Source organism: Armigeres subalbatus, chromosome 3 (genome assembly GCF_024139115.2).
Source record: "Armigeres subalbatus isolate Guangzhou_Male chromosome 3, GZ_Asu_2, whole genome shotgun sequence".
NCBI classification, from domain to species: domain Eukaryota; kingdom Metazoa; phylum Arthropoda; class Insecta; order Diptera; family Culicidae; genus Armigeres; species Armigeres subalbatus.
The window spans coordinates 257,667,916-257,691,390 of record NC_085141.1 but is presented as its reverse complement, the minus strand read 5'-3'; the positions used below and the strand labels follow the sequence as shown (position 1 = coordinate 257,691,390).

The following is a 23,475-nucleotide window of genomic DNA, read 5'->3' as shown; positions in this document are numbered from 1 at the left end:
CTCGAATCAGTAAACTTGAACGTTCGACCTAGGGCACTGCGAAATAACGGAATGCTGAGGATACCTTTTCGAAGAACGAATTACGGACAACGTGGAGCGATGGTGGGTCTACAGCGGGCATTCAACGAGGTTGCCACATGTTTTGATTTTAATCTATCCAGACAGACGATTCGTCGTAATTTTACAAGGGCTTATTCTACCATGTTTCATAATTAACGATGATTTTATTTTAATTACTTTTATTAGTATTAATTAGGATAAGCATCATTAGAACCTAAGTTGTTTGTTGATGAATCAAACAATAAAGAACATAACGAACAATGCAAGGACACTCGTTAAAAATAATACCCCATCAGCAGCTATATTTATATCCAAGCCAACTGACGAATTGTTTTCTCAAACTGACTTCCCTCCTGTGAACATCGAACTGCAAACAGCATCGCCACAAAACGAATCTACGAATGAACTGATGTTGACGAAAACACATCGAGCTCATCTGCCGACTACAATGAGGTTACCGACATAGAGGTGTTCAAAGCGGAAGGAAGAAAATGAAACCAAAAAAGTATGCGGTAATCAGTGTTCCCCAAGTACGGGTCACAACGACACGGTTGTTAATGTTGCACGGAAAGAAAGGTTTATATTAAAGAAAAATTAAAGCGGGACAGGTTATACCAAACATTGGTAAACAAACTTTTGGCTCAGTAAAGCTGGATACGGCGAGTGAGCCTTTAAATAAATGATTTAAATAAATAAAATCAGTTGTATAAAAAGACTAACGGCATCATCTACGTTGGGAGCTGCTTCTAGAATGTCCCAATCAATTTGGCGAAGTGCTTCGTTCAGCTCGATGAAATTTGTTTTAATGGGAAAGGCAGGGAATCTGCCATTTTCTTACAACCCATATCAATGAAAAATGTTTTGTATGCAAAAATCTTACATGGGGGGGAGGTGTGTTGGAAAGCCCTGAAAACTTCCTCACGTAATTAGTGCATGCAATGATACATTCGTGCATGCAATGATACATTGCCATTACGCAAGCATCCATGTGTAAAGGAAATTTAATTGCGAACCTTTTTATCCCCATAACCCACAATGCATCGTGGAAAGCATAAAAAATCTTGAATCCATATTAGTGAGCCATGTGACTATTTTTTTTATCAACTGCTAAAATTATGATACAATTTTGGACTGTTCACAGAATAATAAAATGTTTGGTATTTATTCTTAGGCTATTTATTATTACTCATCTGAAAAAGAACTATTATTCACTATGATTGTTAAAAACAACTTCAATAATATAGAACATCTTGAACGCATACATAAGTTTACGATTTAAAGACTTAAAATATTATCGTGTACTTCCTAATCCTGACGCTTCTCGAGGAATATAGAACGTATTAACTAATCCTAATAAGAAGAAAGAAGATAAGCAGTCGTATGATTCGGATTATTAATTGTAATCTTGGTATCTTTTTAGGATTCAGCAAGCCGCGGGATTGTTTACGATGTACTTAGTATACAGCCACCAATGAATGTGATTGCATTGAGCAATGGCGGTTGTTTGTCATTCAATGGAACTAGTTTTACCATAGCACGAATTGATACAGCTAAAAATGTCAAATTTGCGGGGATAGACTTTTGCTCGCGTGTCAAATATTTATAACTTCTCTGTCGAGATTTTTTGCCTATTGATGGTAAGGAGAAGAGGACGGTCCCTTGATGGAACGATGCTTCCTTCCAGCCATGTTGTAAGGGTGTGGGTGGACGCTGCAAAAATAAAATATTCAATATGTAATTGCCGTGTAAATACTTTACTAATCGTCGATATGAAACATGTCAAAGTTAAATGTAAAAATAACTTCAAAGTTAATAATACATAAATTTTAGAGAATATACTCTTGATGTTCCTCTTGTGCACCTTACTCCGGATTGTAAATCATACACTTTTGCTCGCAATTGCACCTTTAAGTTTTGTTTTTAAATAAATGTGTCTATTTTTGGCTTTTGGGCCGTATCAAAAATCGGACCCTGCCTGGAATGTCATCAATAACCCTACTATTTTATCAACCCCGAAACAGAGATAAAAGAAAACATATTTTTCGAAAGATAGATAATTTTCCCATGTAGATAGTGTCGAAATTGTATAAGAATATCTAATAATACTCATGACCGTCCACTAGTTAGTTGAATGTAGAGCTGGATTGCTACAACCTGCGACATATGCAGAGAAGGATAATGGCAGATATTCACGAAATTGGTCCTATTCTCATTTGTGCTCACTCGAGAACTTACGTTGCACCTTGTTGTAATGGAACATTACTGAAAGGGTTTCTTTCTAAACATCCCTTTAGCACGATCGTCTGCTCAAAATACCTGCCATTTCCCCATACTAACACAAAATAGGGAATGAACGAGCCTGCGATTGGAGGCATGACTTTCTACTTGGGGCAAACCACGTGGTCTGCCTTTCTCACAATTGCCTACATTAACATAAAAATTACAATCTAATACCTTGTCGTAATGTGACCGGTGCCTGTTGATGATGGTGGCATCGCTAGCGGGGACGAAGCCGGAGATCGTATCGCTCTGCGTGGCGTCACAGTTGGCACAGCAGGAGCACCCGTAATCCTCTTGCGATTAACAGCACCTGGCGACGATGATGGCGAGGACGGCGAGGCCGAATTACGCTGGTACTGGCCACTGCTGCTGTCGGACGGCATAGTCACATTGTACGGTGTGTTTGCAATAGCACGGATATGCGCCGGGCTGAATGATGCGGAAAAAAAGTAGCAGCAAGATGTAAATTCAAAACGATGCACTTTAATGTAACAATTTTGAAGCAGCCCATGGGGTCGCTCTAGACGATCGAAAAATATTGGAAATAATTTGATTCTTGATGCAAAGAATTTATCATTACTTTACTGTTATGCTGGAAGCAGCGAGAGGATTCGAGTTTATCCTGCACTGAAGAATACACACTTAACCAGGGTTCTGTTGTTCGTTAAATATTTTTACAGATCTTAACATAGTTCAGTAAATAATGATTTTACTGAGATATCAGTAAACCAAATATCAAAATTGATATTTCTTACCGGTAACTCAGTTAACATGAATGAAAATACTGAAGACAGCAAAATAATTTAGGTACTGACAGTAAAAAATATTTAAACTGACCGAAAAAAAAAATAGTTTTACCGAATTTCTTCCGAAAAAAAAACACACACAGACACAGACGCAGACACAGAGACACACACTTCAATTCGTCGAACTGAGTAGATTGATATATAACACTATGGGGCTCCGAGCCTTCTATCAAAAGTTCGGTTTTGGAGTGATCCCATAGCCTTTAGAACCACTTAACTTCCATTTCAAAATTCCCGCATATTTCCCGATATTTTTATAAAAATTGCCGACATAATTTTGAAGATTTCAAATATTTTTGACCCTTCCTTCGGAAGTATCTATAATTTCACTTTGTATGCGTTACGCAGGTGTGTTACGTATTGATCTATCAAGAAATCTCGTGAATTATTAAATAAAATGTATGGTTTTTTAAACAAATACACTTTGACATTGAAAATATAATTATAACAAATAATATGACATGGAATTATGCCTACTTTTCTGATTTGTTTCAAAGAAACAAATGATTTTAATTTAGGAACATATAGAAGCATGTACAAAAAAATCTTCTCAGAAAAGCAAAAACGTAAAAATTGAAAGGGATTTCAAAAATTTCTTCAGTGGAAGCTAGATAGCAAATGTGAGCATGTTTTGAGACACTAATAGATCACTTGTATGCATGTATGTGTGCGTATGTGTGCAAATTCTGAAATTTACTACCATAAAAATCTCGCTCATTTTTAAGGTATTGAACAAGTTTAGTTTTACCAAATTAGGCATCCATAAGGCGAAATATATGTTATTATTGAACGCTATTGAGTTTCGCTCAGATTAATGACTGATTTAGTTAGTTCTGGATTAATTAATATCGAGGTCTCTGGAAATTACGAGTACAATATATTAAACCACCGTTACGATAGTTACTAACCATGGCACAATAGTTATTCAATCCGACGAGCGCCTTATAGATAGGCTGCATGAAGCACAGTACGTTATCATTCGTTAAGTTGTCATTCAACCCATGACATCCGCCTTTGGGTAGGCAATTATTTTGTCAGCTTCACGGTAAATCACCGTGGGAAGCTGAGTAGTTTTATCTCGGTTTAAATACTGGAGTCTGGAAAAAATTCCTTATAATTAAAGCCCCAAACGCAATACAACTACAACGGAACGGCGACGGAAACGGAAAATTTGACAGTTAGCCCATATATTTTCTGACAAATTTGCCGTTTCCGTCGCCGTTCCGTTGTATTGCGTTTGGGGCTTAAGGAAGGGTCAAAATCTCACTGTAGGTGGATTAATATGGGTTTTTTTTGTAAAAATCGTGAATAATTATATTTTATTTTAATTGAAGTTCTCTGTCACAAATTTATTTAGTTTTATTGTCTCAGTCAATTCCTTGGCTAATTTGAGGTCAATTTTAAAAGCCTTTAACTATTTTTAAAATCTATAGTTCTCGACCAACATTTGAAAAGCGTGTAACAGCCAAAATTTATTCTTTTCAGTTCTTTGTCTATGTATGCAGACGAGGAACCGGGGAGAATAATTTTTACCGTTACGTCCTTTTCCAATGTCGTCCTAGAGCTACCCTTAAATAAATTGAAGAATCCGTTGAGATAATAAACATTTTTGCGTCTGTTAATATTTTGGCATCTTCTCCAACACCTTCAAATTTCAGAGATGAGCCAACCTAGGGCTGCAAATATTTTTTTTTATCTTTATTATACAGATTTGCAGCAAATCACATCTCTATTTTTCCTCAATCTATTATCAGTTCTTAATACTTATTTTACCTTGACCAGTAATGGGGTCTGGGTCATTTGGCATAACGCCATTTGGCATAAAGGCCATTTGGCATAATGGTCATTTGGTATAACGGACATTTGGCATAATTTAGAACTGCAAGAAAAGAGTGGGTCATTTGGCATAACGGACATTTGGCATAATTTAGAACTGCAAGAAAAGAGTGGGTCATTTGGCATAACGGACATTTGGCATAATTTTGAACTGTGAAAACGAAAGGGATATTTCCTGTAATGTTTAGCGTAGATAAAGTAGGTCGAGGCAGTTTTCCGATAAATTTAGGCAGATGGTAGACATTTTCCGGAAGAATGAAATAACAAAACGGCAGAACTGCTTCCGAGGGAGGGATCACATCCATCACTGACTTATTCCGACCACATGCCTACTTTTAAAGTAGGGATTGCATCCACCATTGCTTCAGTCCGGGCATGCGCCTTAAGACCGGATCAAATCCACCATTGCCTTAATCCGGACAAGCGCCTAACTTTAAAAAAACTCAAGCAATACACTTGTCGTAGACGAGTTACTAAAACAAATCAAGTCACATATGAGTTACTGCAACCAAATCAATCTGAATTGTGCTACTCGGGAAAGAGATCACATCTACCATTGATTTATTCCCGGCAAGCGCCTACTTATAAAGAAGGAGTCACATCCATCATTTGCCATAATCCGGGCAGGGCCTACTTTTAAAGAAGGGATCACATCTACCATTGCTACAATTCGGGCCACACACCTACTTTTAAAGAAGGGATTACATCTACCATCGATTCAATCCGGGTAAGCGCCCACTTTCAAAGAACGAATCAAACCCTACATTGCCATATTCTGTGCAAGCGCCTATTTAAAAAAAAGGAATCACATCCACCTTTGCCTCAATCCAGGCAAGCGCCTTCTTTTATAGAAGGGATCACATTTACCATTGTCATAATCCAGGCAAGCGCCTACTTTTAAAAAAGGCATCACATCCTCCATTGCCATAATCCATGCAAGCGTTTACTTTTAAAGAAGGGATCGCATCTACCATGGCCTTAATCCGAGCATGTGCCTACTTTTCAAGAAGAGATCACATCCACCATTGTCTCAATCCGGACAAGCGCCTTCTTTTAAAGAAGGAATTACGTCCACCATTGTCATACTCCGGGCAAGCGCCTACTTTAAAAAAAGGGATCACAACCTCCATTGCCACAATCCATGCAAGAGCCTTCTTTTAAAGAAGGGATCGCATCCACCATGACCTTAATCCGGGCAAGCGCCTACCTTTAAAGAAGGGATCACATCCTTCATTGCCATAATACGCCCACACGCCTACTTTTAAAGAAGGAATCACATCCTCCATTGCCATAATCCGATAACTTTTCTTTGCGTTCGGTGAATGGTGACTAAGTGATGCGGGAAACACCCCGGAATAGTAAATATAACACCCGTCGATAACAATATTAAAAAGACATTATCGTCTCGTGGAAAGAATGCTTTTGCAATGCAACGCAAAAGTAGGCGTATGCCCGGATTAGAGCAATGGTGGATGTAATCCTTTCTTTAGAACACGCCTACTTCTAAAGAAAGGATTACATCCACCATTGCTCTAATCCGGGCATACGCCTACTTTTGCATTGCATTGCAAAAGCATTCTTTCCACGAGAGGATAATGTCTTTTTAATATTGTTATCGACGGGTGTTATATTTACTATTCCGGGGTGTTTCCCGCATCACTTAGTCACCATTCACCGAACGCAAAGAAAAGTTATGCCAAATGTCCGTTATGCCAAAAGACCCTTACTTTTGACGCTGGTCACAATTATGCCAAATGTCCGTTATGCCAAATGGCCGTTATGCCAAATGACCTTATGCCAAATGGCGTTATGCCATATGACTTTATGCCAAATGGCCAGCTCCCCCAGTAATGTATTATTGATTTGATTATTTCTACAATTGCTACACTGCTCATGATCCCATATTTGTAACATTTGCATTTTTGACGATTTTGAGTTAAGCTTTGAAATCGTCTCCAAATTGTTAGTTCTTTGAGCCGACTAAGAGAAATCAGTAAGTTTGTTCTAGAAAACCCGAAAAAACTAGCAAGTTGTTTTGTAAAATTGAAGTAACCGCATAACAGTAACATTTGAAAATTCTATCGCTAGTATGCCGTGCTCCTATAACGAAAAATTTCGCAATAAATTTGCACTCAAATAACAAGTAGGGGAAAGTGGGGTAAGATGGCCATATGGGGCAAGACAGCCAACGTTAATTATGCCTTAAGTGAGCATTATCCCAACTAACATTTAATGTCAATGTAAATGTTATTTCAACTCGTCTATACGGCTTTAAGCTGAATATGTGTGCTATACATATGATCAAGAACTTCTATTCAATGCTTTTACCAGCAAATCTGGCGAATCTATTCAGCTGTTTTTGACGTGCCTGCACAACTACTTTACAGCATGTTACACAATTTTTTCTCAATCTTTATTAAACCATTTAGTAATATAATTCGCTTCAATGGCGCTTATTCAGATTTTTTAAATCTGTTAAATAAGTTTTATACAGCCACTGAATTCATTTTGATTAAATATTATTTGAGAGGAGAGTAAATTTCGGAGTTTATTTAATGTTTTTTTTGTGAAAACTCAAATATCAATTTTGTTGCTACCTAGATTCGAACTCCTGATCTCCTGATTCAATGGCCGCTGCTTTGTCATCACTATCATTTTGACATATGTAAATAACAAAGAAAATTATGGATGTGCTTCTTCGCATACCCTATAGGTTGTTTTACTAACGCAATTTTTAGATTCATGCTGTATAAACGTTAGGAAGAGGCCTACATGCACATAAGCTTAAAAAGTATGCTTTCAGCATTATTTCAACCATTATTCAAACATCTGTCAGCATGTTCTGTGGGCTAACTTTTATGCATCATCAATCGCTGAAATTGTTTTTAGGCAACATTTTCTCGATCTGTATAGATGCTACTCTGCTGCTAATCGTTTAACAGTAGCCGTCAACAGCAATATCGCTTCTAAATGGCTTGTTTTATTACACTATCTGCTAGCATTAATGACAGCGCTTTGTCAGTTGCTATAAGAACAGGAGAATACCTTTGTAGCTGCATTACAGAAATCAATAACTCATACACAGCTCCGGCAACAAGAATCAAATGTAAACATTGCGGTTTTGACGTTCCATACTGATAAGCTATTAAAAGGAGCAGTATAAGGTTTACTTAAACGTTGTGTAATCTTCAAAGATACAGAAGTTGCCTAAAAGCTTCGTTAGTTCATTTATAGCGCCATTACGCTATATTGTTAGTGCTATAACAACAGCGAAAACATTTTCATTGTGAATGCTACTCACCGTAATATAGGAAGTTGCTAACAAGCAACTTAATTACATACATGAGCTCTTAACCGATAAGCTTTTGCTAATTCAGACAGAGCTGTTTTATGACTATGAAAGCTGCATAAACGATAAAAGATGAAATATATTCGGCACAAAGTAACTAGCTGATAGATATTTGGGTAATAGTCGAGTTGAAGTTTAAGGAACTATTTGCGGAGGCTTTTCTTTTATTCAGCATTGGCTGCTTTCATTCAAATATTATACAGTCAAAGGCTAGAAGTTGAAGCTTTTAGCACCAAAATTGTTAGTTGGGATATTCCCATTATTATTACAAGGGATGGTGCACAATAATGTAAAAGGGCTATACAACTGAAAAACTTTGACAACCTCACTTGTTCTTGTAATATTGATTTGAAGATGATTTAGTTGAAATTCGAATTTTCTTATAATTTTCTAGTTACATAGTTTAACAATTGAAGCCTAAATTACTCATTTTTCAGGACAAATTGATATTTACCGAAGCTTTTATATAACTATAGCCTATATACAATAAAAATTATAGAGATTCACAGTAATTAGGTTCGCTGGGATATCAATCTTTGGATATACGTCGGCATGGAGCGGTATTGCCAACTGTACTGCCGTTCTACGCATAACTGTCCCATGTACATAGGAAATCCCAGCAAACATGGGACAAATATATGTATGACGGCAGTGTATAGCAACAAGATCATCTCCAGGATTAAGAGTCGCCTAACCCTTAAATGCATTTAAAAAATGCATTTTTAAATGCACATTTAAATCAGAGATGATTGAAAACAAAGGATATGGTTTTGTAATCTTGTAATCTTGTAATATCAACGCACCCTCTGACCATAGCCTATCTGCGTTGTATTTAAATACCGCTGAGCGATACGTCTCCTGGGCAACACGTCCGGTGTGCACTGCACTAAGATCTCCTTAGATGCAACCGGACCGAGATCTTACTTAAGGCTCCCAAGGGTCCGTTTCGTTGTGATATGTTGCCATAAAATAGAAATATATGCACTTGCTTTTCTAATCTACGGGAATATTTAAATTTACTAATGATATTGATTAGTGACAAGTAAATTCATTCATCGATCAGATTAGAACTCAGTGCAATTAAAATATAAACGTAATACTCATCTGCAATTCACAGAAGATGTTGGGATTGTCCTTGAAGTAATCACGTTGTGAACACAGACTTCCTGTATTGACGGTGGTTGTTATGAATATGAATACCACTGCTGATACCGGAACAATAAGATTTTCTTCATCACTGGTCGTCTGGAAAGAGGTAGATAAAAGAAATGGGCCGCTCTCACTCGCCGGCCCGCAAAACATTAGTAAGTAATTAATCTTACTACAAAGACAAAAATACAGTTCTAATAATTCTGTCTTACTAATGGATATCACACATGCCCATCTGATACTCAACTTAACCAAAAACATATCCTCAATACTTAATAAAATGATAACTGTATATAGTTTCTATTATTGTCCATATATACCTACTATTCAATCTAGGATTCCAAATCGGATAAATTAATTCAGTTGCTAACTAAAAGCTTATCCTCAACGCTTTGGCTGTCAATAGTCTCCACAATATGAACCTTAAAGGTTATAACTTTGTTCAATCCTACATCTGTTTATATTAAAACTCAATCCTAACTGCCCCGAAACCGCTTTCAACACATAACTGCCCCGAGCACAGCCACTACATGCGACCCACAGGACCCCAATCGAGGACGACCTACACTATACCGTTGTGAGCTTACACCGCTTACACCCTCTCCTGGGCTGTGCGACACTGAAAACATGCTCCTAACGTTTGATGACTAAAAATAAAAATAAATAAACTAATTACACTAAATCTTACACTTTTGATCGAACCCGGCTGACATTCGCATTAAACAATGTGTTCCATGAGTGCTGATCACTCATGATAACGCCCCGAATCGGCGAATAAAATTCAGTTTAACGCAGAGTTTAAACCCTCTCTTGCGCTAAGTAATGCTGAAAACCTAACTTCTAGGAATTTGATTCGTAGAAACAAATTATACTGAAATTGATGCGTGGCAAAATAAGTTATACTATTAGCTAATTTAGTTAAACCCTGACTACCCCACATTATACTGGCCCGTTTGGAGTCATCCAGTGGCACTTGGTCTTAGCATTCGTTTTCTTTTTAAATTCTATAACAATTCACCACGCTTAGCCCCATATTAGTAATATGTAGAACGAATGCTTGACTATTACTATACTAAGTATAGTAAAAGACCGGAAGTAATAATTGGGCCAGCCACCACCGAAAACAAAGGATATGGTTTTAACAGTAAAAATTAGTTTTAGGCAAATTCTGATATTGTCGTAGTGCCAGTTGTCATGAAATCAACATGAAATACGACATTTTTAAGCGAAGCATCATTTAAACATAATCCATAGAGGTGCAAGAAATGTGTCCCTCATTCTAAATAAATTTAGCACACTTTTGATATAGTTTTTGGTCCACGCTCGTCTTGCCCCGAGGGGGTGGTCATATTGCCCCATATGGTAAATATAGGCATCATAAAAACACCTTTTTTAAAACCAGTTTATAAGATACTGAAACGTCATTAATCAGTGTTTATTGATACTTATGTCAAAGACGGGTCATCATAAAGGTGTTTCATGGACAAATCGGCAGAATTTGAAGGAGTGTCACTATTTTACAAGGGCTACCGCTTGGGATGGCCATCTTGCCCCACTTTCCCCTAATCTGACTGACGCTAGGGAAGACCAAAAAAAGCTTTTCTGTAATTTTTGACGATTTTTAGAAAATTTATTAGTTTTTAATATTGATACATATATTAAACCTCCCTCCGTGCTGGAGTAGACAATCCGGAAGTCTGTTTATGGATCCATTATCCAATTGATAATGGTAGCATAAACAGGCGGGGCTTACTGTTTGCAAAAGTGACCTCGGACTGGTCATGAAATACCAGGCAGTCTGAAATGGGTCACTCGAGCTGCGGTAGAGCTAGCACCTTCTAATTCCCGGACTAAATCTGACTGTACCTAATACGGTTAGCTTTTTCCATAACATCACTGCCAGCCAGTGGGGGTTAGAATGGACACACACACATATATATTAAGCCTCCCTCCTTAGCCGTGCGGTAAAACGCGCGGCTACAAAGCAAGACCATGCTGAGGGTGGCTGGGTTCGATTCGCGGTGCCGGTCTAGGCAATTTTGGGGTTGGAAAATGTCTCGACTTCCCTGGGCATAAAAGTATCATCGTGTTAGCCTTATGATATACGAATGCAAAAATGGTAATGTGGCTTAGAAACCTCGCAGTTAATAACTGTGGAAGTGCTTAATGAACACTAAGCTGCGAGGCGGCTCTGTCCCAGTGTGGGATGTAAGGCCAATAAGAAGAAGAAGACATATATTAAACTGTCGATTGTTACAAAAATGCGATCATAGGCAGTTATTTATTTATATCAGTCCTTTCTTCATCCTTATGCTAATTCACGATAAAACACTGTTCATAAATCTAAAACAACTCCTGTAGGGGAAGAGGACCGGATTAAGGCACAAGAGTAAATGACTTCTTCTTCCAAAGAACGCATTTTACCAGAATCAGGCGAAACAGTGAATGACCCCTTCTTCAAGCGTACGCATTTTCCAGGAAGAGTAGACAACACAAGGCTGGGTTCGATTCCCGGTACCGGTCTAGGCAATTTTCGGATTGGAAATTGTCTCGACTTCCCTGGGCATAAAAGTATCATCGTGTTAGCCTCATGATATACGAATGCGAAAATGGTAACTTGGCTTAGAAACCTCGCAGTTAATAACTGTGGAAGTGCTTAATGAATACTAAGCTGCGAGGCGGCAATGTCCCAGTGGGGGATGTAATGCCAACGAAGAAGAAGAAGAAGAAGAAGAAGAAGACAACACAAGAGTAGATGACCTCTTCTTCAAAAGTACGCATTAGCTCGGAATAAGGCATAAGACTGGGTGACCCCTACTTCAAAAGTACGAATTTGCTCGGAATAAGACGAAGGAGTAAATGACCTCTTTTTTTAAAATACGTAATTGATTGTAAATCAATAGTTACTCGATTGATTTCAATAGTTTTACTATTTTTATACAAAATTGATTAAATAAGCTGTATAATGTGACCATTAGGATTCGCTAAATATTGCGCTAAATGTTTTCGATGAAAGTTGGAAGGTGCAAAATTTTATTGAACTCTACTACAACCGGGAAAGAAAGGGTTAAGAGATCCGCTGTCCATTACACAAAGACAAACAAAATTTGTTTCACTGGTCGTGAGCAGGGGGAGAAGGCGGAACAGTGAAGCCCTACCCCGACATGTGCGAGATCTGGATTTGGTTCTAAAATGTAAACAACAGTGTTAATTCTCTCCCTAATAAAAAATCCCAATAGAATTACAATAGAATTTAGGGGCCGTCCACAAAGTACGTCACGCTCCTGGGGGGGGGGGGGTTCCGAGCAGCGTGACGACTCATACAAAAAATTTAGAGGTTTATTACAAAAAGTGTGACGAAGGGGGGAGGGGGGTCCAAAATCACCCATTTTTGCGTGACGTACTTTATGGATCTTCCCTTACTTGAACAGTACGATGAAATTAATGGTATTGACGATAAATTCTACTGTACATCACAACAGAATAACATTAGAGAATATGGTTTTCCACCATAACACCTATTGTAAATGGCAATTTTGCAATAGAAAATGGGGGTTGTTATGTATCTTTACAATAAAAAAATCGCTTTTTTCTCGAACAAAATTTAGCCATTACAATCAAATTTATTGTAATTTTATTTCCAACATCTTGCTGGCAATAGCATTTATTAATTTTTTTTTTTTTTTTTTTTTCGAGAGTTGACCAGTTGTAGTCTTAATAGACTGGTATCTCGGCTGGGCTCTCCATGTGATACACAATACTAGCAGACGACTCAAGCTATGTTGCTCACTAGGTCACTGCGGCCTGGGTTTGTATTGTGATCATACCGATACATTATTCTTTCTATCTACAGTCTGTCAATTATAAACCGAACAAATAATGGAAGCTCAACATGTACATAGATGTTTTCTGAATAAGTAGTTAACATGTAAATTTAATTATTAGTTACTTGGAGCCGACATTCAATACCTAATAGTAGTCTATGTTGACAACGGGTGGTACTGTTGCCATTTCCAAGTAACAATTTCGAATAAAGATGTAATGATATCATTCTGGTAGGGTAGTTTCAAAATAGATTAATTCTAGAGTGCTTTGAGAATAGGTCGTATGTGCAAAAGAGAGTCTCTCTTTGCCTCCATTCTCTTTCGATTATTACAGATCTATAATAAAGTTTACTTCAGATTTCTTGGCAGATATCTGAAGATTATAGCTTTGTCTAGCGTTCTGAAGTGAAAATGTGGCAAAATATGCAAAACTAGCTTATGTACAAGCGAAAGAGAGCGTGAACAAAGAGAGCCTCTTTTTTGCACATACGACCTATTCTCAAAGCAATCTAGAATTTAAGTACTATTGTAATAAATGGACACATTGAAGAGCTTCCCTTATTTTAACACGGTTGAGTATCGGATGTTTGTCAATACGTCGTCGAGTTAATTGTATCCTATCAGTCACAGTAATGTCATATGTTAAAGTTTCAGTAGTCTAATAGTGATCATTATACAAAATTTCTGTCCAGTTGTTCCGTAATTGCTTTTTTTGGTCAAGTTCTATTCCCTTTTCTAATATTCAAACCTTTATTATTTATTAAAATAATGAGGTCTAAAATTCAGTTATTCAGATTCAGGGTATACAATATTCAACGCATCATAATAGACCATATTATGGTCTATCCTCATTTCCGTAAGTGGTCAAGTTATTAGTCTTGTAGCAATAATAGTGGTACTAGTTATTCTCTATCTTGTGAGTGCAATGGTCTCAATTAACTATTCTAAACAGAACTCTGTATCTTATCTTTCTGTCCACCGATGGTCATGTATTTATTTTCGTTTTTTATTATTTATTTGATATCTTTAAATTTCAGTCATTTATTTTACTATCGGTCATTTATTTTATTATAAGGTAAAGGTCAGCGAATTTGTCTTAATACGAGAAACACTAGAGAGAAACAGTTTTTTTTTGCGTTGATCCATGCAGCTAGAGAGACTAAAATAAAAAGATTATCGAGAAGATATAATAGATACATTCACTATCTCCAATGCCAAATTAGTAAATCTACAAATTCTACTTTTCACTACTAAAATTCTACTTCAGCTATACGGGTACAAAATGAATTATTGTTAGCTACTACTACAAGTATAAATAGATGTATGCTATTTGGATAAGCGTTTGTTTCAGGGTCTTGTTAGTATTAGAGTTATGTTAGTTAGACCCCTACTGAGCCCTGCCGGCACCTCCAAATTTACCAATAGGCAGTTGTTGTTAGATCGTGCGACACTAACCATTAGTTAACTTGGAGGCATGGTACCTCAAGTGTTTGGTATAACTGTTAACCTTATTTAAGTAAGATGTGATAAAAGTTTCTCTACGGAGCTTATTTTCAAACCATTACCATTAAAATAACGATATTCTTGTGAAAGAGATATAAAAAATGGAAAAATATCCTAATTTTTTAATTTAGTGTTGAACTTAACCTTTGTTTGAAAAAAGCACTCTATTAAACAACAAAAATAAAAATAAAATAAAAATCTTTTTAAGACACTTGAAATATCAACGTCAAGCCCCTTATCCATGGACAGGGATCTTGCTGGCAATAGCATTTATTGTACGTGTATTGGAAAAACAATATGGCAATTTAATTGGTATGATATAAAAACAAGAGAGTTTTTACAATCAAATTTATTGTAGAGACTAAAGAGGCTGCACTCATAACAAAGAGATGAAGTGTCAAAATTGAAACAGCGCATTTGCTGTCAAATCGGTTGTTCCAATCGAGCACAAGGTTGTTAAAGGTAGGAGTATTGCGTCTCTTTGTTTTTAATCCAGGCTCGTTAGTAGAGACCATTTGGCATAATTTGTATGCGGTGTCAAATTGAGGGCCGTTTGGCTTAAAGGCCATTTGGCATAATTTATATACGGTTCCAAATTGATTGCCGTTCGCAACAATTCATATGCAATAAAGAAGGGTAAATTACAGAAAAAGTGAATACAAGTTTTGCTATCAAGGCTTTCAAGAAATGGTCAGTTCAAAAATTCCATTGAAATAAACAAAGAACTGCTCGCGTTTCAAAGAAGGGTAAATTATAGGAAATGAAAATGATAAGGTGTTGAAGTGAATAATCTTCAGCGGGATATACAGTGAACCCTTCAAGAGACGATATTCTATGACTCGATATCGAGTCATGGAAGCAAGTTATGCCATATTATAAAATTATAAAAACCCTAGCAGCACGTATTTCACATAGATTACTGCAATTCATCTGTGACCAGATTTGGTCACAAACAGGTTGCTGCAACCATTTTTGCCTGACTTTTGTTGCTCGGGAAGCTTTTCAAGGATTTTATATTCCACTTCTCGATATTTCCCTAAGCCGATAGTCCCTTTATTCTCGACTCATGGAGGATTGACTGTATCAACAATTTTATGGTGTACCGTTTCGTGATGCACGTGTTTGCCTGTTATAAGGCAAAATGTGTTATTTTGCCTTCTATAACTGCTCGCATTTGCCCGGTATAAAAGCTACCTTACACCTCGGGAAAATTTTCCGCCGGATTTTGGTCCCCGTGCATTTTAAATGGGGCCGGGATTTTGATTTTCCGTGCCCAAATCCCGAAAACATCGCATATGCAAAAATACATGGGGAAAAAATCCGCGGACCAAATTCCCGAGGTTTGAGGCTACCTTAAGGCCAAATGTGTTATTTTGCCTTCTTTGAATACTCGAATTTGCTCGGGTATTGGCACCAAAACGATTCACTGCAAAATAATTCTAACTGCGGGATGATACAAAACGCAGAATAGAATATTGCGCAATGGTAATGATCGCGATGTGGTACATCAAGAAATGGATTACCGCGGAATGTTGTACCGCAAATTGTCGTATAATCTTTAGAGCTTTAAAGTATACTTCGCATCATCGGAGTAATTCACCTCCGATGATGGTAAGTAGATTCCTGGGCAATTGATTTAGAACAGTATGTAAATTATGCCAAATGGCCCTTAAATTGACACCGCATACAAATTATACCAAATGGCTATTATACCAAACGGCCCTTATGCCAAATGACCATTATGCCAAACGGCCCTCAATTTGACACCGCATACAAATTATGCCAAATGGCCATTATGCCAAACGGGGTACCGCCGTGCTTGATGGGGATGTGTTTGAAGTTGTTGAAGAATTTGTTTACCTTGAAACGCTTGTGACATGTGACAATGACGTTTCCCGTGAAGTGAAAAGACGTATTGCCGAACAGGGCCTTTTACGGATCACGTAACCAAACTCTGATTCTATCAGTGGCTTTTTATGGACACGAAGCATGGATGTAAAAAGAGGCGGACCGAAGAGCTTTCGGGGTTTTCGAGCGAAAAGTGCTGCGTACAATACTCGGAGGGAAACTAGAAAATGGTGTGTGGCGCAGACGCATGAATCATGACCTGTATCAAGTATACAAAGAAGAAAATATTGTGAATCGTATAAAATACGGCAGACTTCAGTGGGCTGGTCACTTTGTGCGAATGTCGGAAGAAAGAATAGCGAAAACAATATTCAACAGAGAACCAGAGGGCCGGCGACTTCGTGGAAGGCCACGAACACCCTGGCTGCACGCGGTGGTATCGGACCTGGGGACCCTGACCGTTCGGGGAAACTGGAGGAACATCGCCCAAGACCGACGATTATGGAGCTCTACAATACGCCAGGCATAGGTGTATCGACGCTGTAGCCAACGAGGTATCCAGGTAGGTAGGATACCATCAAAATCATCAGTCGAAAATTTCAGTAAATTTGATAATGTAGGGAGTGAGTGCTAATAATGGACCCCGTGCGTATGTTGGACCCCCTGAACAAAAACTAAAAGTTAACGCTGTAATCAACGATTTCCTGCAAAATTCCATTGGATAAAGTTGCTTCACATATCAGGGTAGTTGTTCCATGCAATTGTTTTGGCTTGGGATACTAAAATTAAGTTATATTAACTAATTTGTAAAAGTAAACACGTTAGAGGGTCCATTACTAGCACACAAGGGGGGGTCCATAATAGGCAACAGGAACATGTGGAAATGGAATATGTAAATCAAATGGGGGGGACCATAATACGTATGTAAACAAACTCTATGTTGCGTATTATGGTCCCCGGGGTGGCCATAATAGGCAATCTGGCTACATTATTTTAAAATACTTATTTTAGTAGTAAAAATGAATGTTTTAGCATGTTTAATGTACGAAACGCATTGCTGATAACTGAAACTTGTCATCTGGTGCTACAGAATGGCAATATGTCATGAGTCTGACTCTAGCGTAGCGATTGAAGTAAATTTCCGTCCTTAAGGGGTCCATTACTAGCACTCACTCCCTATGTTATCAATATCTTCAGCGCATCATGGTTGTAGGCTGCACAAAAAAGTTTAAATGTTTTCTGTGTTTTTTGATTGTTTCAAAATAGAGTGCTCATATTGCTCCATTTGAGATAAAACATTAAATTGTAACTGTACACTTTGTCAAGAAGTTTATTTTAAAAAAATTGTTTTGAAAAACTTCATATTCTAATGCTGATTTCTTATAAGAAAATCCAAGTTTTCACAAACTTTTGGTAATTTATCTGTATTTTAGATTCATTATATTTTATAATATTTTTTTAGTGCTGAGTCTTTTGTTGAACTCTAGTTTATCAGTGTGCGGGGTATTTAGAGAGAAAAAGGCATAATAGGGGTAAAATTAATAGGTGCTCATCTTGCCCCGGATGGCGATCTTGCCCCGTCCACCCCTATACTTACTTGGCTTGGCCGGAGGGTATTTCTTCTATCTGAAGAGCCGGTCGACGTCCACTTGCAAGATGCAGAGTGCTACGTGCTTTGGTTTGAAATTCGCGATCAAACTCCTCCGCATCATCATCGTCCAAATTGATGTAATCTTGGCGTTCCTCCTGCGTACCGGTGTGAACATTTTGCTCCCTCTCGATAATATGCGCCCGTTCGCCAATGTGATGACCAATGGCCATTTTCTTAGTTCCGCTTCGACTGTCTTGAACGGTTTTGCGAGTTTCTTTGATACCTCCTGGTCCAGCACGGGTACTGGATGTAGCTTGATAGACCTGCGGTCCATCGGGCCCGGAAGTCATTGAGAATACACTGCTAGAACTGTACATGGTTCCATCATTGTTGTTTAGGAGCCGGTTCATTTGCATATTTGGCCCCATGTGTGGCATCAACGATAAACCGCCACGAGGAGCAACCAATGATGGTCCAGCAATGCTATCCAAGGCACCGAACATTCCGAACGGATTAGTAATCAGCGAGTTCATCATGTTGTTCATTTGGCGCATAGCACGCATTTGATGCCTGAAATTACAAGGTAGTGCTTTAGAAATTGATGTGAAATTTGAAATGATAATTATTAGGCCTTTTCATATTATAAGTTTTACTTTTCGATGATATTAAAAAATATCAATTTGATATCATATTAAATAAATAGACGCATACATAAGAAGTTTCCCAAGTGGTTAAGTACATTCGAACAAGATATGTGAACTTGAAATGTTATTGTCGGCGTAGCACCAAGTTAGAATTCGGAAGTCGGGACTTCCGAACCGAACTTTCTTCCGAAGTTTTATTTGTCAAACTAATTGATGCGTTGTTTAGCGCATCTTTAGGGCTTTAGCCGAATCCAGCGCACTACTTTCGAAGTTGGGAAACTTGCCTGTATCTGGAGAAAAATCCAACTTTTTTTTCTGGGCTCTCCATGTGATACACAATACTAGCAGACGACTCAAGCTATGTTGCTCACTAGGTCACTGCGGTCTGGGTTCGTATTGTGATCATACCGCTGCGCTCAAAACTCTCGACGGTGTACAACACGAATCGAAGTCGGACGCCGCGGCTAAACATTGGGCGGCTACAAGACGGTAGACTTGCCCAAGGATACGCGCAGCAGCTGGAAGTGGCACTCCCAACGGTAGAGCAGCTAGGCGCAGCGTCTCTTTAAGATGGCTGGAGAGATATTCGATCCGCCATTGGTAGCACCGCAACCGTTGCACTTGGCACGGTGCCCCCGGGTCAGAGAAACGACTGGTATGACGGCGAATGTGAGCAGTTAGTAGAGAGAAGAATGTAGCATGGGCGAGATTGCTGCAACACCGCACGAGGGCGAACGAGGCACGATATGAACAGGCGCGGAACAGACAACACTCAATTTTCTGGAGGAAAAAGCGCCAGCAGATCAATGCCGTGAGGAGACGGAGCAACTGTGCCGTGCTTATAACACACGGAAGTTCTATGAGAAGTTGAACCGTTCACGTAAGGGCCACGTGCCACAGCCTGATATGTGTAAGGACATAAACGGGAACCTTCTTACAAACGAGCGAGAGGTGATCCAAAGTTGGTGTCAGCATTACGAAGAACATCTGAATGGCGATGTAGTAGACGAAGATAGCAGTATGGTGATGGACCTGAGAGAACGCGCGCTGGTCATAAATTTACTGGCTCCGGATCTCCAGGAAATCCAGGAGGAGATTGGCCGGCTGAAGAACAACAAAGCCCCTGGGGTTAACCAACTACCAGGAGAGCTATTTAAACACGGTGGTGAGGCACTGGCTAGAGCGCTGCACTGGGTCATTACCAAGATTAGGGAGGAGGAAGTTTTGCCGCAGGAGTGGATGGAAGGTGTCGTGTGTCCCATCTACAAAAAGGGCGATAAGCTGGATTGTAGCAACAACCGCGCAAACACACTGCTGAACTCCGCCTACAAGATACTCTCCCAAATTGTATGCCATCGATTAGCACCAATTGCAAGGAAGTTCGTGGGGCAGTACCAGGCGGGTTTTATGGGCGAACGCTCCACCACGGACCAGGTGTTCGCCATTCGCCAAGTACTGCAGAAATGCCGCTAATATAACGTGCCCACACATCATCTATTCATCGACTTCAAAGCCGCATATGATACAATCGACCGGTACCAGCTATGGCAGCTAATGCACGAACACGGATTTCCGGATAAACTGACACGGTTGATCAAAGCGACGATGGATCGGGTGATGTGCGTAGTTCAAGTTTCAGGGGCATTCTCGAGTCCCTTCGAAACCCGCAGAGGGTTACGGCAAGGTGATGGTCTTTCGTGTCTGCTATTCAACATCGCTTTGGAAGGGGTAATACGAAGAGCAGGGATTAACATGAGTGGTACAATTTTTAATAAGTCCGTCCAGCTATTTGGCTTCGCCGACGACATAGATAGTATGGCACGTAACTTTGAGAAGATGGAGGAAGCCTACATCAGACTGAAGAGGGAAGCTAAGCGGATCGGACTAGTCATGAATACGTCGAAGATGAAGTACATGGTAGGAAGAGAATTTGATACCAGCAGAGAAATTCGGAGACGCATAGTGGCTGGAAATCGTACGTACTTTGGACTCCGCAAGACGCTCCGATCGAATAGAGTTCGCCGCCGTACCAAACTGACAATCTACAAAACGCTAATTAGACCGGTATTCCTCTACGGACACGGGACCTGGACGATGCTCGTGTAGGACCAACACACACTTGGAGTTTTCGAAAGGAAAGTGCTGCGTAGCATCTATGGTGCGGTGCAGATGGTGGACGGTACGTGGAGGAGTCCCATTTTATTGTTCATTAAAAATAGTATTTTGGCCAAAACTTCTGATCCCATAGTCCAATCTGGCCAATTTTCAATAGCAAACAATAAGCCATTTTACGAGACAGATTCGATCAGCTGATCGAAATTTTGAGTGGACGGCTCGGTCTTTGTTTTGGTAAATTTGCATCAAACCATCATCAAGTCGTCATCAACATCATCATTTCACTCCATTTTCGCAAATGTTCCTTGTAAAATGTAAATACAGTCAAACCTCCATGAGTCGATGTTGAAGGGACCGTCGACTCATGGAAATATCGAGATGTGGAATCGAAAATCCTTGGGAAGCTGTTTGAAGGGACCATCACAGTAACCCAGAAAATATTTTTTAATATGGCATAATTTGCTTCCATGAGTCGATATCGAGTCATAGAACATCGACTCATGGAGGTTTGACTGTATTAGTGTTAGGTCTCCTGTCATTTGAGCTTTTCATAAAATGGCTTATGGGGCAGGATTCCTCGTCGAATGGAACTTGTGATTCGGTCAATGCTAAGTTCCGAAAAGTGTGTCTACAAAATTTTGTACACGTACACATACATATGTATAAAACAGACATCACCTTAATTCGTCGATTGGTATATAACACTATGGGTTTCCGAGCCTTTTATCAAAAGTTTGGTTTTGGAGTGATCATATAGCCATATAGCCTTTACGTATGCTTAGTAAACGAGAAAGGCAAAAAGTAATTCAGTGTGAACTGGCCTGATGTTGGTTCGAAATCGGTCAAATGTTAGCCCAAAATTTCATTGCAGCACTTTAATTATATGGTGATGAAACGGAAATTGGATCCTTCACCCTACCTTTTTTTAACAGCAAATCTAATTTTGTTTACTGTAGTCAACGATTCCGTTTGTAATTTAAATTAATTTGTATTAAGTTTCGCGATTACAATAAAATTTTCTTATATAGAATTGCTAATTGGCGATTAACGAAAACGTCTACCTAAGAACATTATTTCACGCCACATATAGCCAGCGAATCAACTTCACTGATAATCAACATAAAAGTAACAGTATCTTTTTTACTTACCCGAAAATTGGATCATCTTCTAAATCTCCCAACATTCCGAACAGCGACATAATGAAAAATAGCTTCTCAAGCTATTTGGACAGGATTTTAATGAAAAATATTCACTGTTCTAGAAATTTATACACCTTTTTTCCCTTTTTCACTCCAACTAGCAGCAAAGCAAAAGAGACGTCTCTGACTGAAAAATAAAATGCCCGGGCAGCCAACTTTTCGGCACGAAAAAGAAACAACTACACGTCGGTTCAAAACCAAACGAAATTGAAAGAATGATTACCAAAACAAACAAAAAAGAGATATTCACATGCACGGTGATTATCGTTTAACCATTAATATGGGTACATTTTTGTACGATCTCTTACTGCAGTAAAATTAAAGTTCAGATAGAAAAAGATTCCGATCGGAAGTCAGCAGAGGAGTATCGAAATTCATACCAGGTGCCTGAATATTCCACCAACAGTGCTTCTTTTACGCATTGCTGCATTTACGCATTTACCTTCCCGAGTATTCAAGCTTCGAATGGACGTGTGCTCTTCACCGGCCTCCCGATCCCGACGTCTATAGTTCGAAACTAGCCTGCCGCAGTTTACTTTTTTCTAAATGATGGCTATCTCTCCTTTCTGCTGAAAAATTTACCCATTTTGAGAATAAGTACATAGATCTACTCATTTAAATGAGTAAATCCACTTCTTCTTCTTCTTCTTATTGGCATTACATCCCCACACTGGGACAGAGCCGCCTCGCAGCTTAGTGTTCATTAAGCACTTCCACAGTTATTAACTGCGAGGTTTCTAAGCCAAGTTACCATTTTTGCATTCGTAGGGTAAAATGCCCAATAGTGGACCCCCTAGTAGCGAAATTTTGCTCTTCCGGGCATAATGAGTGGAAATTTTCAAAATATTAATTTTGCGTGATATCTAATATCAAGCTCTGCATCTCCTCTTCACGATACATACATAAAACACTCAAATACTCGACGTTATTCTTCGAAATTAACATTTTAAAGTCGAACTGAATTCGCCCTATAGTAGACCCCCTGGGGGTCCATAATAGGAAATTGCTTCCCTATAGTCGACACTTCATTTGATTTTCATGTTTCGTTTCGGGACGTTCTTCTTCCCTATTATGGACCCCCCAAAATATTCCTATAATGGACACTCTCGTGTTTATTTTTTATAGAATTGTAAAAAATCATCTAATTTTACTTTCCATAGCATTTCCAATGCATGTAATCAAATCATAGGACTGTAAGGTAGGTTCTCCCGATGGAATTACATAGCAAAATGTTTCCATTGTGCTGTAATAATGAAAAAATGGCTGGAGGG

The 23,475-nt window shown here is 38.8% G+C and overlaps 1 protein-coding gene across 1 annotated transcript; it reads right to left on the bottom strand.

Annotated features, from left to right (window-relative positions):
• Nucleotides 1–1,213: 1,213 nt before the first annotated feature.
• LOC134223790 (myeloid leukemia factor) lies at nt 1,214–22,338 on the bottom strand. Its single transcript, XM_062702988.1, has 4 exons — nt 22,154–22,338; nt 18,253–18,816; nt 2,515–2,769; nt 1,214–1,770 (listed from the first exon to the last, which is right to left on the bottom strand). Exons 1-4 carry the CDS (start codon nt 22,201–22,203, stop codon nt 1,689–1,691), a joined length of 951 nt encoding a protein of 316 aa, XP_062558972.1. The 5' UTR covers nt 22,204–22,338; the 3' UTR covers nt 1,214–1,688.
• Between the last annotated feature and the right edge of the window lie 1,137 nt (nt 22,339–23,475).